General features: G+C 44.2%; 2 protein-coding genes and 1 long non-coding RNA gene across 3 annotated transcripts in view; 2 read left to right on the top strand and 1 right to left on the bottom strand.

Annotated features, from left to right (window-relative positions):
* LOC142312356 (uncharacterized) overlaps positions 1 to 15,314 on the bottom strand; it is a 141,096-nt gene that overhangs the window by 54,301 nt on the left and 71,481 nt on the right. The window lies entirely within an intron of this gene.
* Positions 1 to 15,314, top strand: part of LOC142312345 (uncharacterized) — a 180,173-nt gene that overhangs the window by 113,394 nt on the left and 51,465 nt on the right. Inside the window, 1 exon segment of the mRNA XM_075351282.1 lies at positions 228 to 736. Within this exon segment, the coding sequence (XP_075207397.1) occupies positions 228 to 736 (509 nt within the window).
* The window catches only part of LOC142312340 (oocyte zinc finger protein XlCOF29-like), a 43,467-nt gene continuing 41,533 nt past the window's right edge, over positions 13,381 to 15,314 (top strand). Inside the window, exon 1 of the mRNA XM_075351275.1 lies at positions 13,381 to 13,485. The gene's annotated coding sequence lies outside the window, so the exon portion shown is untranslated. The remainder of the gene's footprint in view (positions 13,486 to 15,314) is intronic.

The following is a 15,314-nucleotide window of genomic DNA, read 5'->3' as shown; positions in this document are numbered from 1 at the left end:
ATCCTACTGAAGAAGTCCTATCTTCTGATTCATCACAAACTATTACAAAAAATGAAAGCCACAATAGACTCATTAAAAATCAAAGTGCTGTAACAACAGAGAATCCATTTACAAGTTCAGAATATGGAAAAGCTTTCTCCTTTGAAACGTCTTTTGATTCCCATCAAAGTATTCCCATAGAGGAGAACATATTTTCTTGTTCAGAGTGTGGGAAATATTTTAACCAGAAATCAGAGCTTGTTAAACATGAGAAAACTCACACAACGGAAAAAACACACTCATGTTCAGAATGTGGAAAATGTTTTGTAAAAAGGTCAAATCTTTTTTCGCATCAGAGAAGTCACACAGGGGAAAAGCCATTTTCTTGTCCAGAATGTGGGAAATTTTTTTCACGTAAATCACATCTTGTTAGGCATAAGAGAATTCACACAGGGGAGAAGCCATTCTCATGTTCAGAATGTGCAAAATGTTTTATAGATAAATCAGATCTTGTGAAACATAGGAGATTTCACACAGGGGAAAAGCCTTTTTCCTGTTCAGAATGTGGGAAATGTTTTTCAGCTAAATCAGATTTTGTGAAACATAGGAGAATTCACACAGGGGAGAAGCCATATTCATGTTCAGAATGTGGGAAATGTTTTTCCAACAAGTCATATTTTTTTATACATCAAAGAACTCACACAGGAGAAAAACCATTTTCCTGTTCAGAATGTGGGAAATGTTTTTCCAGCAAATCATATTTTCTTATACATCAAAGATCTCACACAGGGGAGAAGCCATTTTCCTGTTCAGAATGCGGAAAAGGTTTTACAGCTAAAGCAGAACTTGTGAGGCATAAGGGAAGAAGAGAGGATGACAGGTCCATCTGTAAAAGGGAAGGAATCCAGAGATAATAGAGGGTGGATGTGTATTCAAATAATATGTCTCTCAAAAAGAAAATGTTCATGTTACCTCAGTGACATCTTTCCAAATTACGGAAATCAAGAGACACCCAAAAAAATTGTTCTAAGCGGTTTAAAAAAATGTTTTCCGTCATCAGTTTTTTTATTTTTAGTAATATCAGGCAGGAGATTGCATGTGTGAATATATGACCAGATACATTCTGTAGAAGACGGGGCCACATTGTGTGTAAAGTTGTTTTTATACTTTTGATATGGCTTTTTCAGTGAGCAGATAATTAAAACACCAAACCCACCAAGCAATGCAATGCAAGACAAAATGTATAAGAAAGAATTTAAATCTTTATTACCAAAACATATAAAACCAGTTAAAACGAATGGACAGACCCAAGTGACGGATGGAATTGATATAAGGGACCCGGCACTAACACTATAATAATAAATGACCCACAAGTCTTAAGCTGTTTACATTAATAAGTTACAACAAAATAATAGATGCAGCAATAAATGACCTACATCAAATTAATCAATAGGACATACATTATACATACACTAGTGTGAGAGCATATATTGGCAACAGTGAAGCATCATTCATTATACAGATAATAATACATTTACCAGCATACACGGTCCAAGTAAAGTGACAGTGCAACGTCCCCACGCACTGAGGCACGTTTCGCAACAACCGTGCAAAACTCCTGAATGAAGCACGGTTGTTGCGAAATGCGCATCATTGCGTGGGGACGCCGCACTGTCACTTTACTTGGACCTTGTATGCTGGTAATTGTATTATTATCTGTATAATGAATGATGCTTCACTGTTGCCAATATATGCTCTCACACTAGTGTATGTATAATGTATGTCCTATTGATTAATTTGATGTAGGTCATTTATTTCTGCATAAATTCTTTTGTTGTAAGTTATTAATGTAAACAGTTTCAGACTTGTTTTTTTTCAGTGAGCAGATACGCTCTTATTTCCCGCTGCTACTGAGGAGCGCATATGTAAAAAACTCATACTCAATATCTTCATTTATAGCAGAAAAAAAACTGGAGTTTTTTATTTATTTTATTTATTTCATTATTACATTCTGTCTGAAAAACTCCTTTAAAATAGAAGAAAAAAATGTATACCGGTACTAAAAGAAATGTATTATCCAATAGGCAAATAAAAAAAAAAAATCAATAATGTTTTCTGAGTATTTCATATTGTAATGTAATTATATTTACAGTTTACGTAGAAAAAAATTGTGATACAAGTTTTAGTTTCTGAATTCAGGTTTTTCCATTCTGTGCCAATGCACGAGGTGAAATTCCGATCTACCGAGTCACCACAGACTATTAAAGAGGTGGTTCACTACTTAGCTTTCCAAACCACATTGATATAATGTTGAGAAACAAGGCTTCTCTTAAATACCTTGAGTTGGTAATAGTGCATATGAGCGTCGCTACTGCGGTTCGGTTATCGCCATTGCGTGACCCCCAGGCTACGTGACTTCTGGGATCCGGTGATGTCAGGTCAACTTTCAGTTGACCTGACATCTTCCAGTTGACTTGACATCACCGAGGCGGGCCCCAGGCTCTGTGAGTAACTGGTCTATGGGTCGCGTAGCACTGCTTGGAACAGCCCAGCATCGCTCCTGCGTGCGGCACTCTCCAGTGAGGGAAACAGCAGGGATATGGTGGGCTGTGAAACGCCATCCACAGCCCAGTAACTCACAGAGATTGGGGCTGGTCACGGTAATGTCAGATCAACTGGAAGTTGATCTGACATCACCAGGCATCAGAGGTCACAGAGCCCGGAAGTCACACGATGGGGATGAGTGAACCGCAATAGCAACACTCACAGGCACTATTGCCAACGCAAGGTATTTGAGAGAAGCCTTGTTTCTCAACCTTATATCGATGTGGCCAGTAATGCTAACTAGTGAACCATCCCTTTAAGAAAAAAAAATAACTGTCACACAAGATGTTGTAGAGGTCATAGTGCTCTTACAATAAGCCATATTTACTTTTAGAATATGGAAGAATCGATTAACTAGACACCCACACTTTGCAATAAAGGGCATAACAAGACCTCATACCATGTATGTTCTTGCAGCAATAATATATTTAAATTTTTACAAAAAGGTAAGTCTGTGCTGCTTATGGATTCCAGGAAATGAAAATTTCATGCAAGTAAATTTTATTCTTCCCTGAACGTTGTACAGCACAGATTAGGATTTGACAACCAATAGGCAACCACAAATTTTCTAGGTTTGGGAACAGCACCCCGCTGCTCATTCAAGCACACTTTTGTCGAAGGCTGAACCATCTGTGGGCATAAACATCTAGGTGATAATGCTTCGCGAATGTTGAGACCGATGACCAGGTAACTACCCTGTAAATATGTTCTTGGGACACATGCACCACAGCAACCCAGGATGCAGAGGCTGCCTGAGTGAAATGAGCTATGATAGAAAGCGGTGGATCTTGAAGACTAAACAGGTAATTATTACCTGAAATTAGACAAGGGAGAAGTCATTTTTTGTTCAGATGTTTAAATCGCAAATGTCATCTTTTTGAGCATAACAAATCTCCCATAGGGAAAAGCTATGGCCATACTTAGGGGCACTTTGCACACTACGACATCGCAGGTGCGATGTCGGTGGGGTCAAATTGAAAGTGACGCACATCCGGCGTCGCAGGCGATATCGTAGTGTGTAAAGCATTTTTGATACGATTACCGACCGTAAAAGCGTCATAATCGTATCACCAGTGTAGTGTCGGTCATTTCCTTGAATTGGGAATGACCGATGTTACGCTGTTGTTCCTCGTTCCAGCGGCAGCACACATCGCTGTGTGTGAAGCCGCAGGAGGGAGGAACATCTCCTACCTGCGTCCTGTGGCTCACACCAGCTATGCGGAAGGAAGGAGGTGGGCGGGATGTTTACGTCCCACTCATCTCCCGCCCCTCCGCTTCTATTGGCCGCCTGCCGTGTGACGTCGCTATGACGCCGCACAACCCGCCCCCTTAATAAGGAGGCGGCGGGTCGCCGGCCAGAGCGACGTCGCAGGGCAGGTGAGTGCATGTGAAGCTGGCGTAGTGATAATGTTCGCTACGCCAGCTATCACCATGATATCGCAGCTGCGACGGGGGCGGGGACTATCGCGCACGGCATCGCAGCATCGGCTTGCGATGTCGTAGTGTGCAAAGGGCCCCTGTACAAGGGAAGAGTAAAGAGTGCAGGAACAAACAAAAACCCAGTGTGAGATAAAATGAAACAAATTCAAATAAGGTGAAAGAATAAGGCTACATGCGCACGCTGCATCTTTTTGTGTTCACAAACTGCAGTCAAAATGCAGTCAAAACTGCACCTTGTCAGAGAAAGCCTGGAAATGTCACAAAAAACGCATGTAATTTTAGGTGCGTTTTTGCGGCGTTTTCGGTGTGATTTTGGTGCGTTTTTCACACCATGCGATTTTGGTGCGTTTTTCACACCATGCGATTTTGCTGCGTTTTTGTGACAAATGTTGACAAAAACGCAGGAAGAATGAACATGCTGCATTTTTTTTGTCACAAACCATTGACAAATAAAACGCTGACAAATAAACTGCAACGTGCGCATAGCAAATCTAACTTCACATAGACTTTGCTGGGAAGTCAAATGTCAGAAAGTTCTGATAACAAAACTGCAGCCAAAAAAGCAGCAAAAATGCATAAAAAAAAAAGCAGCGTGCGCATGTAGCCTTAGGGGCTTTAAAGGAAAATACACCGCAGATGACACACTACTGGTGTTCACTTCAAAGGTAAACCCCAAATATGAAGTGCTGAACTACCAGAAACAAATACACATAGAGATATAGGCAGCAAGAAAATACAGTGAAGGGTGGGTAAATAACATAACCTAGAAGAAGAGGAGCAAACAATAATGGGAAAATGAGAAACACCTGGAAAAGAGCAAACCAGAAAAGAAAATCCATAAGAACAATCAGTATTTGCATAGGGATGATACCACAAGTCATCGGATTGAATCTCCAACCCGAGCCATGACAAGTAGAGATTCGCGTGTTTGGTACTCGATCGAGCATCGGGGTGCTCAAGACACTCGATACACAATCGAGTTTCCAGATACTCGAGTGTCATGCTCGAGGCCCCACCCTACATGTTTTGTGGTGATTTTCAGCCACTAAACATGTGGGGATTGCCTGCCAATCATGGTAATGCAGTAGCCATGTTGGCTACTGGCATTACTGTGATTGGCTGGACGCATCACGTCATCGGGTCTATATAAGACCCAGTGACACCATGCTCGGCGCACTGTACCGGGAAATAGTGTAGGGAGATTTTTGCTGTAGAAGGGACAAAGTGTTATAGCGTCACAGTACCTGCTGGTGCAACATTAACCGCTTTGCGAAGGAGCCGATTTTGACCTTAATGACCAGGCCAAATTTTAGAAATCTGACCAGGTCACTTTATGAGGTAATGACTCTGAAACTCTTCAATGTATTCCTGTGACTGGGATTTTTTTGTGATATATTGTACTTCATGTTAGTAGTAAATTTAGGATGATATTTTTTGCATGTATTTATGAAAAAAAAACCCAGAAATTTGGAGAAAATTTAGCTATTTTCAAACATTGAATTTTTATGCCTTGTAACCAGAGAACAAAATTGTTAATAACTAACATTTCCTACATGTCTACTTTACATCAGCACCATTTTTGAAACATATTTTTTTTTTTGTTAGGAAGTTAGAAGAGTTCAAAGTTCATTAGCAATTTTAATTTTTCCAACAAACTATTATTTTGAAGGGACATTGAGGGGCCTGTGACAGAAAATACCCAGAAGTGAAACCATTCTAAAAACTGCACCCCTCAAACTGCTCAAACCCACATCCAAGAATTAAATTAACCCTTCAGATGCTTCAAAGGAATTAATGCAAATTGTAATGAAAAAAAATAATTACATTTTAGCTAAAAATGTTGCTTTAGCCACAATTTATTCACTTTAATAAGGGATAGTAAAACATAATGACCCAAAATTCGTTATGCAGTTTCTACTGAGCGCACTAATATGCTACATGTGGTCAAAAACCTCTAGACAAATGGGAGGGCTCGGAACGGAAGGAGCAATATTTGAATTTTGGAAAACTAATTTGGCTGTAATAGATTGCTGTAGTGCTAGCGTCCCTACCCTGGTCGCCCTCCTCCCTGCAGATGCTGACTCACTCCAGCGGCTGGCCTGCACTGCCCTGTCTAGTTTCCCCATGGTCATCCACTTGGGTCTCCTCTGCTTCCCTTTCCTGGGGCCTGTGCACACCGCACAGGACCTCCAGGAATGCTCCTAAGGCGTGTGCATGCTCTTTTGCCATTCTCTTAAGGGGCCAGGGCATCATTTCCTGGAAGTGCCTCTCAACTTATCATTGAGAGGCACTGGGTGCTTAAGAGACTTTCCCACTAGGAGCAACATTGTTAATTAGAGTTCAGTTCCCTAGCTAGCTAGTTGCCAGACACCCGCGTGCCTATCCATCCTGGCCAAGCTACCAGCCTCAGCAGTCCCGGTGGTCCCTGTCTACAATAGTGACTGTACCTGTCCATCCTGGCCATGCTATCTAACTCAGCAGTCCCGGTGGTCCCTGTCTATACTAGTGACTCTACCTGTCTGTTCTATCTGAATCAGCCATTCCGGTGGTCCCTAGCTACACAATTGTACCTGTCCATGCTATCTGCCTCAGCCATGCCGGTCATCTGTCCCAGTCCCAGTCACTGCCCTAGGTGTGGCACCTGGTTTCTGCCTTGCGGTGGGCGCTTAGTTAAGCCCCTCCCTCTAAAGAGTGAATCCGGTTCCCCATTCTGGTCCAGTGCATCCACTCCTGCTCAGTCTTACCATCTCCAGCGGCGAGTGTTACAATTGTACCATGCCGAATTTGCAGGGCCCCTAAGGTACCTAAACACCAGAAACCTTCTACAAGTTATCTCATTTTGGAAACTAGACCCCTCATGGATTTTATCGAGGAGTATAGTGAGCATTTTGAACCCACTGGTAAGGAATCTAAATATGGTAACATTAGATTGTTATATTGAAAATTTTCATTTTTTCCACAAAAATGTTACTTTAGCACTAAATGTTTCGGCATTATCAATCAACAGTTTCAAACATTAAACAGTTACCGGTCATCAGTGTGATCAAATGCAACAAATCATCAACCTTTGCATAAGAGAACATTTACTCCTTCTTGGCTGCTTGTGGTACCAGAGGGCTGGTCCCAGCCCCCTGGCTCTGGGCACTCAAGGGACATTCCGCCGGCATAGTGTCCTGCTTTGCCACAACAACGGCAAATCGCTAGTAGGATGCTGGCAGGAGCAGAAACCGGTTCCCCATCCGGGTCGACTCTCAGGCAGCAATACGGTACACCTTTCCTCAAAGGTAGGATCGTGATTACTTCACTCTCAGTCCCGTCGCGGTGCTCCCAGTGATGAGACACACGGGCCAACACAGGGCCCCCCAAGGACCTGGGTGGGCCGAAGGTGTCATCGCGAATGGCTCAGCCGGGGGATATGCTTTTGACAGATCAGAGAGTCCGTCACCACCGACACTCAGCAGGGGCGCTTCCTCTGAGCACTGCGGTGCCCCTTCCTCAACCGAAGAGCAAGGATTTGAGTCCGGCAGCTCAAGTGTCACAGGTGCAGTGCCTGGGGTAAGCTGGTCTGTCTTAAATCGACAGAATCTTTCTGCCTGGTTCCCCGGGTTGATAGCACTGGCCTCATACAGCAGGTCCTATGTTCGTGCGCTTTTCTGGGCCCCACCCACGCTTTTGCACTCTTTTTGGGTTCCGCCCACGATGATATGCCCCTTCTTTTCGGGCACGGAATAGTCAATGGCGACTGTCCTTTTAGGAAATCAGGTTTTAACACAGTTCTGTAAGGCGCACAGTACCCATTGTTCCGGGCACGTTATCCTGTTTCTAACGCCAAAAATGGAGCCCACGGGGCAGGGGTTAAATTTAAATACTCGTCGCCAGGCCGGTGAAGGTCAGGGATGTCATGGGTGGCCCTGCCTGGTTCCGTGGCCCCCGAGGTGTCTAATAAAAAGGGGGATTGGATGATGGGATGAGGATGCTAGGAGTTGTAAGTTGTCTTGTGACACTACCTGTGGTATGCGGCCAGGGATTAGCCGCTGTTGCGGTCGCTGTCTTCTAGGGCGGATGGTGTCGCAGCTAGGATGGTTCAGCTCCCCACAGGTGAAGCGAGGCCCCAGGGAGGATGATGGTGGTGTTAGTAGCCGTTGGCGTCGAAGCGCGGGGCGCCAGCAACGAAGGGCAGACACAGTAGTTGCGGTTCAAGGTCTTCACTCACTGTCCTTAAGGTGCCCGGAGGTGCCGGTCTTCGCTGTGATGGGCTCCAGATGATCCCGGAAATGTTAGGAGGTAGCCACCGGTGTTTGAAAGTGTCCTTTCCCAAGGGTTGCCCCTTTAGAAGTGAGGAACCTGGGCTGAGCTTCCTGCTCCAAGCCTCAGACTCTGTGAAGAAGTTGAAGAAGAAAGTCCCGACTTGACTGAAGATTGTGTAAAGGTTGCTCCTACTTCTACCCCAAGTGGTGCCCACCCCCCAGATGGTTTTCCTAGTGACCGGGAAAGTCCCATGCCTCGTGAGGGCCACCCCAGCCTACCCTAGTCCAGTCCCTGGTGGGAAAGCTCCTAAGTTGTATGTAAAGTGACATGTGGAAACACTGGTGATTAACCCCTTGCTCACCTGAGATGAATACTGCATCTTAAATGAGATGCAGTACCCTGTGGCGACTGAAGCTTCAGGGGTGCCACAGTAACACCACAGTAACACCAAAATGTGGACCATATAGTCTTTTATCCACATTGTTATGAGAGTGGTGATACCTCATATATTCTGTTTGGACAAACGGGAGGGCTCAGAATGGAAGGGGCATTATTTGACTTTTGGAAATCAACATTTGGCTCTATTTTAAATAGATTGTCATATTTGCAAAGCCTATGTGGTTCCAGAAGTACATAAAACCTCTATAAAAAATATGTTTTTTGTTTTTTTTTTTAAATTATACCCTCCAATGTATTTATTTAGAGAGGTAGTGAGCAGTTTGACACCACCATACTTTTTGTGGTTCATGCAACACAAGTTTGAAAAATCACAATTTGCATTTTTATCTGTCCCTTTTTCGTACGTTCTGAGAAACACCACAAATTTGATTGCACTGGTTTTTCAGTGTTCAGAAATACATCTAATATGGCACCAATGTGAGTACTGGACACATACATGAGCGTATAATAGTGCACCATTTGTGCTTCAGGGTAAAATCGATTAAATTCCAGGACCAGGACCCATTCAAGACATACAGAGATATTGAGCTACCAAATAAGTCAATTGTTCCAAGAATTATTGCTTACAAAAGGATGGCATGCTCCGAAATACACATTTACTGATTATAAAACTTGGCCTCACAAATAATAATAATAATAATAATCATCATCTTTATTTCTATAGCGCCAACATATTCCGCAGCACTTTACAATTCAGAAAGATCATATACAAACAAGTAATAGTTATCGAAAATACAATATTTAAAGGGAAAAAAGACAACCCTGCTTGTGAGAGCTTACAATCTACAGTGAGATGGGGGGGGGAGGGACGGACAAGGTACAAGTGCTTATTTACAATGACAATCCAGCCATCTCAAGAAAATGGGAGATAGATAATGGCTTTGTGGATCAGTTGGCCAGGACCTTGAGATGCATTTGGGTGCCATGGAGTTTGACGTGGGGTACTTATCTGAGAAGATGTGGAGGGATTAGGTGAAATTAGTTTGGATAGGGATTGTGATAGGCTGCCCTAAAAAGATGCGTTTTTAGGGTGCGTCTGAAGCTGAGTAAGTTGTGATTTGTCCTAACTTCTTGGGGTAGAGCGTTCCAGAGGTTTGGTGGAGCTCGAAAGAAGTCTTGGATTCGGGAGTGGGAGGTTCGAATTAGTGTGGATGTTAGTCGAAAGTCACAAACAAAACAGTTGTCCCGCAACTGCATATACTGTAGCAAGAAGAATAAACTGTTCTGGGGCAAATGGCAAAATGTTCAAAATATGGAGAAAATGAAGCCAACTATGTGTCAAACCCAAGTTTGTTCCAAAAAATGAAAGATCACCAGCAGGGCAAGAATGACAGATTTATATTTATCTTTCAGAGACTAGTCGAACAACATCTATTTAGCGCCATGAATTCCTGTTACGGACCAAAAGTGCCACTCGACGTGGTACACCACCATAACAGGTTCCTGCCCGCCAAGGTAGGACCTGCTATAGACACAGAATAACCAATCCCCCACAGAATCCTGAAAGTATTATCCAGTATAAGAGGTTCGGCAAGAACTATGCAGTAAAGCCCATAGTGTGTATATATATGGAACAGCCTCATTATTAGAAATCTCTCAATAAAATGATTGTGGCCGAATCACTAATATAAATAATGACAGTCTTAAAAACAGTCAAATTACGATAAATGGTCTAAAAATTTTATGTGAGTGATCAAGTCCTGAAATTCATTATCAGATAACCTGACTTTTCAAGAACATTTGTGGGGTCCACAGTCTGGAGTATACAGAGGTGGGCATGTGGACGAGAATTTGTCTGAATAACAGTTTGGTATGTAAGTAATCAAGTCCTGGAATTAATGGTGAAACGGGTTAAAATGTGTTTTACTGATAAAAATAGTAATTTTTCTGGGATAAGTAATAAATAAAATCTCTTCTTGGGCCCACTAAACAGAAAATATAAATTATTTGAAGAAAAAAAAAAAAAAAGAAAGCCGCTACCACACAATTTGGATTTATTCATGCCAATTCAATAATGGGAAGTTGTGTGGTATTTCTCAAAGCAGTTGGTGATGTACATGGGGCAATAATACTGGTAATCACTCCTAGCATGCATACTACAAACCTACCATTTTTTTTTAGGGCAGTTTTGGAGTGAGTAAAAGCTCTAAAGAAGACACAAGGAGCACATAAAGGGGAAAGCTCATGAGCAACTTCTCTCCAGGAAGACTCAGAGATGCGGCAACAAACCACAAAGTTTCTTCACATGGATACAAGCTGACTGCTTATATCCATAGCCTGTGTAGGTTTCTTAAGGCTGCTTTACACGCTACGACATCGCTAAAGCGATCTCGTTGGGGCCACGGAATTTGTGACGCACATCCGGCCGCTTTAGCGATGTCGTTGCGTGTGACACCTATGAGCGATTTTACATTGTCTCAAAAACGTGCAAAATCGCTCATTGGTGACATGGGGGTCCATTCTCAATTATCGTTGTTGCTGCAGTAACGATGTAGTTTGTCGTTCCTGCGGCAGCACACATCGCTCCATGTGACACCGCAGGAACGAGGAACTTCACCTTACCTGCGTCCCGCCAGCAATGCGGAAGGAACGAGTTGGGCGACATGTTACGTCCCGCTCATCTCCGCCCCTCCGCTTCTATTGGGCGGCCACTTAGTGACGTCAAACGAACCGCCCCCTTAGAAAGGAGGCGGTTCACCGGTCACAGCGACGTCGCTAGGCAGGTAAGTAGTGTGACGGGTCTGGGCGATGTTGTGCGCCACGGGCAGCGATTTCCCCGTGTCGCACAACCGATGGGGGCAGGTACCCACGCTAGCGATATCGATAACGATATCGCAGTGTGTAATGTGGCCTTAAGGCTGGGGCCACATCGGTACTACTGCGATCCTCGCATGACACTCAGCTCACGCTGGCAGCACAGCAGGAGCCGAGTGTCACTGCGACTGTGGTCTGTTCGTGCGATTGGACCACAGCTGCGGGGGGCGGGCTGGCTTTGAGGAGGGGCGCCAGTGCTGAGGAGGGGCGGGCAGGTGCTGCGGAGGGGAGGGATTTATCTCCCTCTCTCCTCCATAGCTGGCTATTGCCATTCTCGCCCTGCACTCGCTGTACACCAGTGCAGTGCAATTTTTCTCTCGCCGCATAGACTTGAATGGGTGCGAGAGAAACAAGGATCGCATTGCACCCGCAGCATGCTGCGGCTGTTTTCTCGGTCCGATTAGGGCAGAGAGAATAATCGCTCACGGGTGCTGGAACATAGAGTAATATTGGCCCAAGTGGAATGGGATGTTCGCATTCCACTCGCTCCAATTTTCATGTCGTGTTTCTTAGGCTTAAGTCTCTCACCAGCAAACAGCAAGGGGAAATGAGAGTATTTAAAGCCACACAGAAAGTGCAGATGATTAACAGCTGAAAGGTGAGGAAATCCGCAGAGTCCTAAAGAGCAAAGGATAAATCCCAGGCAAGGAAAAAGGGAATGTCAGGGAGCAGCTTGTGTAGACAAATGCTACGACCTTCTACAGCTGGACACCACAGGAGTCTGTCAAGTGTGACACACCCGTGACACTTAAATGTTTGTGCTGCAAGTTAATAGAGCTATGGAATTGGAAGTGCCAGTCCTGTGTCACGCTTAGTCCTTTGTAACACTTCTACTTTTAGTTTCTGGTAACTTCTGTTTCAAATCAGATCTCTAAAATACACAATTATTGGGCGACACAGCCCTCCCCTTCTGGACTGACAGTGGAAAGCCCAGGAAATACTTTGCAGCAGCCTCTTTCTCTGCTTTCTGGTGCACTTGCAGCAGCCTGTCTCCTCCGTCCTCTAGCTCCTTCATCGTCCTCCTCTCTCCGCAGTGTTATTATCTCCTCCCTCAGTAATGTGAAAATGTGTCTACACTAGAGACAGATTTTATCTGTGAACGGAGGGCAAATGATAGATCCAGAGGCGAAAATGCAGATTTCTCTGATGAGAAATATTACAACGTTTCTAACCTTTGCTTGTACTATTCATTCATGAAAGAGGAAAAAAGGAGATGGGGAAAGATGGGTGGAGAGAGAATAAAGGAGCTGGGTGAAAAAAAAAAAATCTAATGTCGCGCAATAAACCTCGTACACACTCGGCTCCACCTCGTACACACACGGCTCCACCTCGTACACACACGGCTCCACTTCGTACACACACGGCTCCACCTCACACCTCGTACACACACGGCTCCACCTCACACCTCGTGTACACACGGCTCCACCTCACACCTCGTACACAGACGGCTCCACCTCACACCTCGTACACACACGGCTCCACCTCACACCTCGTACACACACGGCTCCACCTCACACCTCGTACACAGACGGCTCCACCTCACACCTCGTACACAGACGGCTCCACCTCACACCTCGTACACACACGGCTCCACCTCACACCTCGTACACACGGCTCCACTTCTCGTACCTCAGACACACACGGCTCCGCTCCATACACCTCGTACACACACGGCTCTGCTATATCCACACTGTAAACCCCTCCTGACACCACACATAACCTTCACCTCATCCAGCACCATGACAACCAGCACAGCAGAGTCCTGCATACACTGAGGAGCTGACCATGTGACCCTGACTCCTCCCCTCCATGTGACATCATTACAGGTCCTGGAAGCACAGACCATATATCTAGTGTGCGGCTCTGCAGGTGGAGGTGTGTGGAGATTTCCCATTACTGGGCTCAGGACACTTTAACCCCTTCAGCTTGGAAACTATTAAGGTATTTTTTTATGCCACTTTGAGAATTGTAACTTTTTGTTTCCTTTTCTTTTCATAAACACATACGACCCAATTATAAAAGAAAGGATATATAGTATGGTCCTCTCACACAGTATAATGTTACCACAGTACCTCCATCCCTCCACACACAGTATAATGTTCCCACAGCACCACCATCCCCCACACATGGTATAATGTTCCCACAGCACCACCATCCCCCACACACAGTATAATGTTCCTACAGTACCGCCATCCACCCACACACACGGTATAACATTCCCACAGTACCGTCATCCTCCCCACACACAGTATAATGTTCCCACATACCGCCATCACCCCCACACACAGTAGAATGTTACCACAGTACCACCATTCCCCACACACACAGTATAATGTTCCCACAGTACCGCCATCCCCCCACACACAGTAGAATGTTCCCACAGTACCGCCATACCCCCACACACAGTAGAATGTTCCCACAGTACCACCATCCCCCACACACACAGTATAATGTTCCCACAGTACCGCCATCCCCCCACACACAGTAGAATGTTCCCACAGTACCACCATACCCCCACACACAGTAGAATGTTCCCACAGTACCGCCATCCCCCTACACAGTATAATGTTCCCACAGTATCGCCATCCCCCCCACACACAGTATAATGTTCCCACAGTACCGCCATCCCCCCACACACAGTATAATGTTTACACAGTACCACCATCCTCCCCCACACACACAGTATAATGTTCCCACAGTATCGCCATCCCCCACACACAGCATAATGTTCCCATAGTACCGCCATCCCCCCACAGTATAATGTTCCCACAGTACCACCATCTCCCCCACACACAGTATAATGTTTCCACAGTACCGCCATCCTCCCCCACACACAGTATAATGTTCCCACAGTACCACCATCTCCCCCACACACATAATGTTTCCACAGTACCGCCATCCCCCCACACACAGTATAATGTTCCTATTGTAACACCATACTCACACATAATACAGTGTTCCCACAGTATGGTGCCATGTATCTCACCAGCTAATAAATAAATACTTAGCCTCATTCATGATACAGATTATATCAGCACATATCGCTGATCTACTGGATCAGTTTCCCACGTCTAGAAATGTGGATCCAGGACAGGTGCTATAGATCAGGGGTGAGGGACTTTTTTTTTTTTCTGCCAATGGCAATATTAATACTTCTAACATCATTCGTAGACCGTATAAAATTTATCAACTTAAAAATTATCCTGTTATATTTGGTCAAACAATTAACAGCCTATTGTGATAGCTGGAAGTCTATATGTTTAGTTAATGTGTGATGTAAGGTGGTATTGATGTTTCTACTGCTTTTTTTAGATTTGTGTCGGTCTAGAGAACAGTCAACTCTTTGCAATGATGTTTTGTAAAGAACGCATCACAGTATTAAGTTGTTTTGAACAGAAATATTTCAATAAGAGTCTCTTCACAGTGGAAAATCACTGCTCATGTAAGGTTTATAGAACTCAAGCAGTTGGAGGTGTGCATGACACAAGACAATGAGAGACAAACTGATGTATACATCAAATAGGAGATACAGAGACTGCTGTATATACATTATATTGGAGATACAGAGACTGCTGTATATACATCATATAGGAGACACTGAGACTGCTGTATACATTACATAGGAGATTCTGAGACTGTTGTGTATACATCATACAGGAGATACCTAGACTGCAGTGTATATATGTGTATATATATATATATATATATATATATATATATAATCACATATGAGACACCGAGATTGCTGGATACATTAAAAGACAAAACTT

Source organism: Anomaloglossus baeobatrachus, chromosome 5 (genome assembly GCF_048569485.1).
Source record: "Anomaloglossus baeobatrachus isolate aAnoBae1 chromosome 5, aAnoBae1.hap1, whole genome shotgun sequence".
Lineage (NCBI taxonomy): Eukaryota > Metazoa > Chordata > Amphibia > Anura > Aromobatidae > Anomaloglossus > Anomaloglossus baeobatrachus.
Note: the sequence above shows the minus strand (reverse complement) of the source record. Positions and strands in the feature narration are given on the sequence as shown.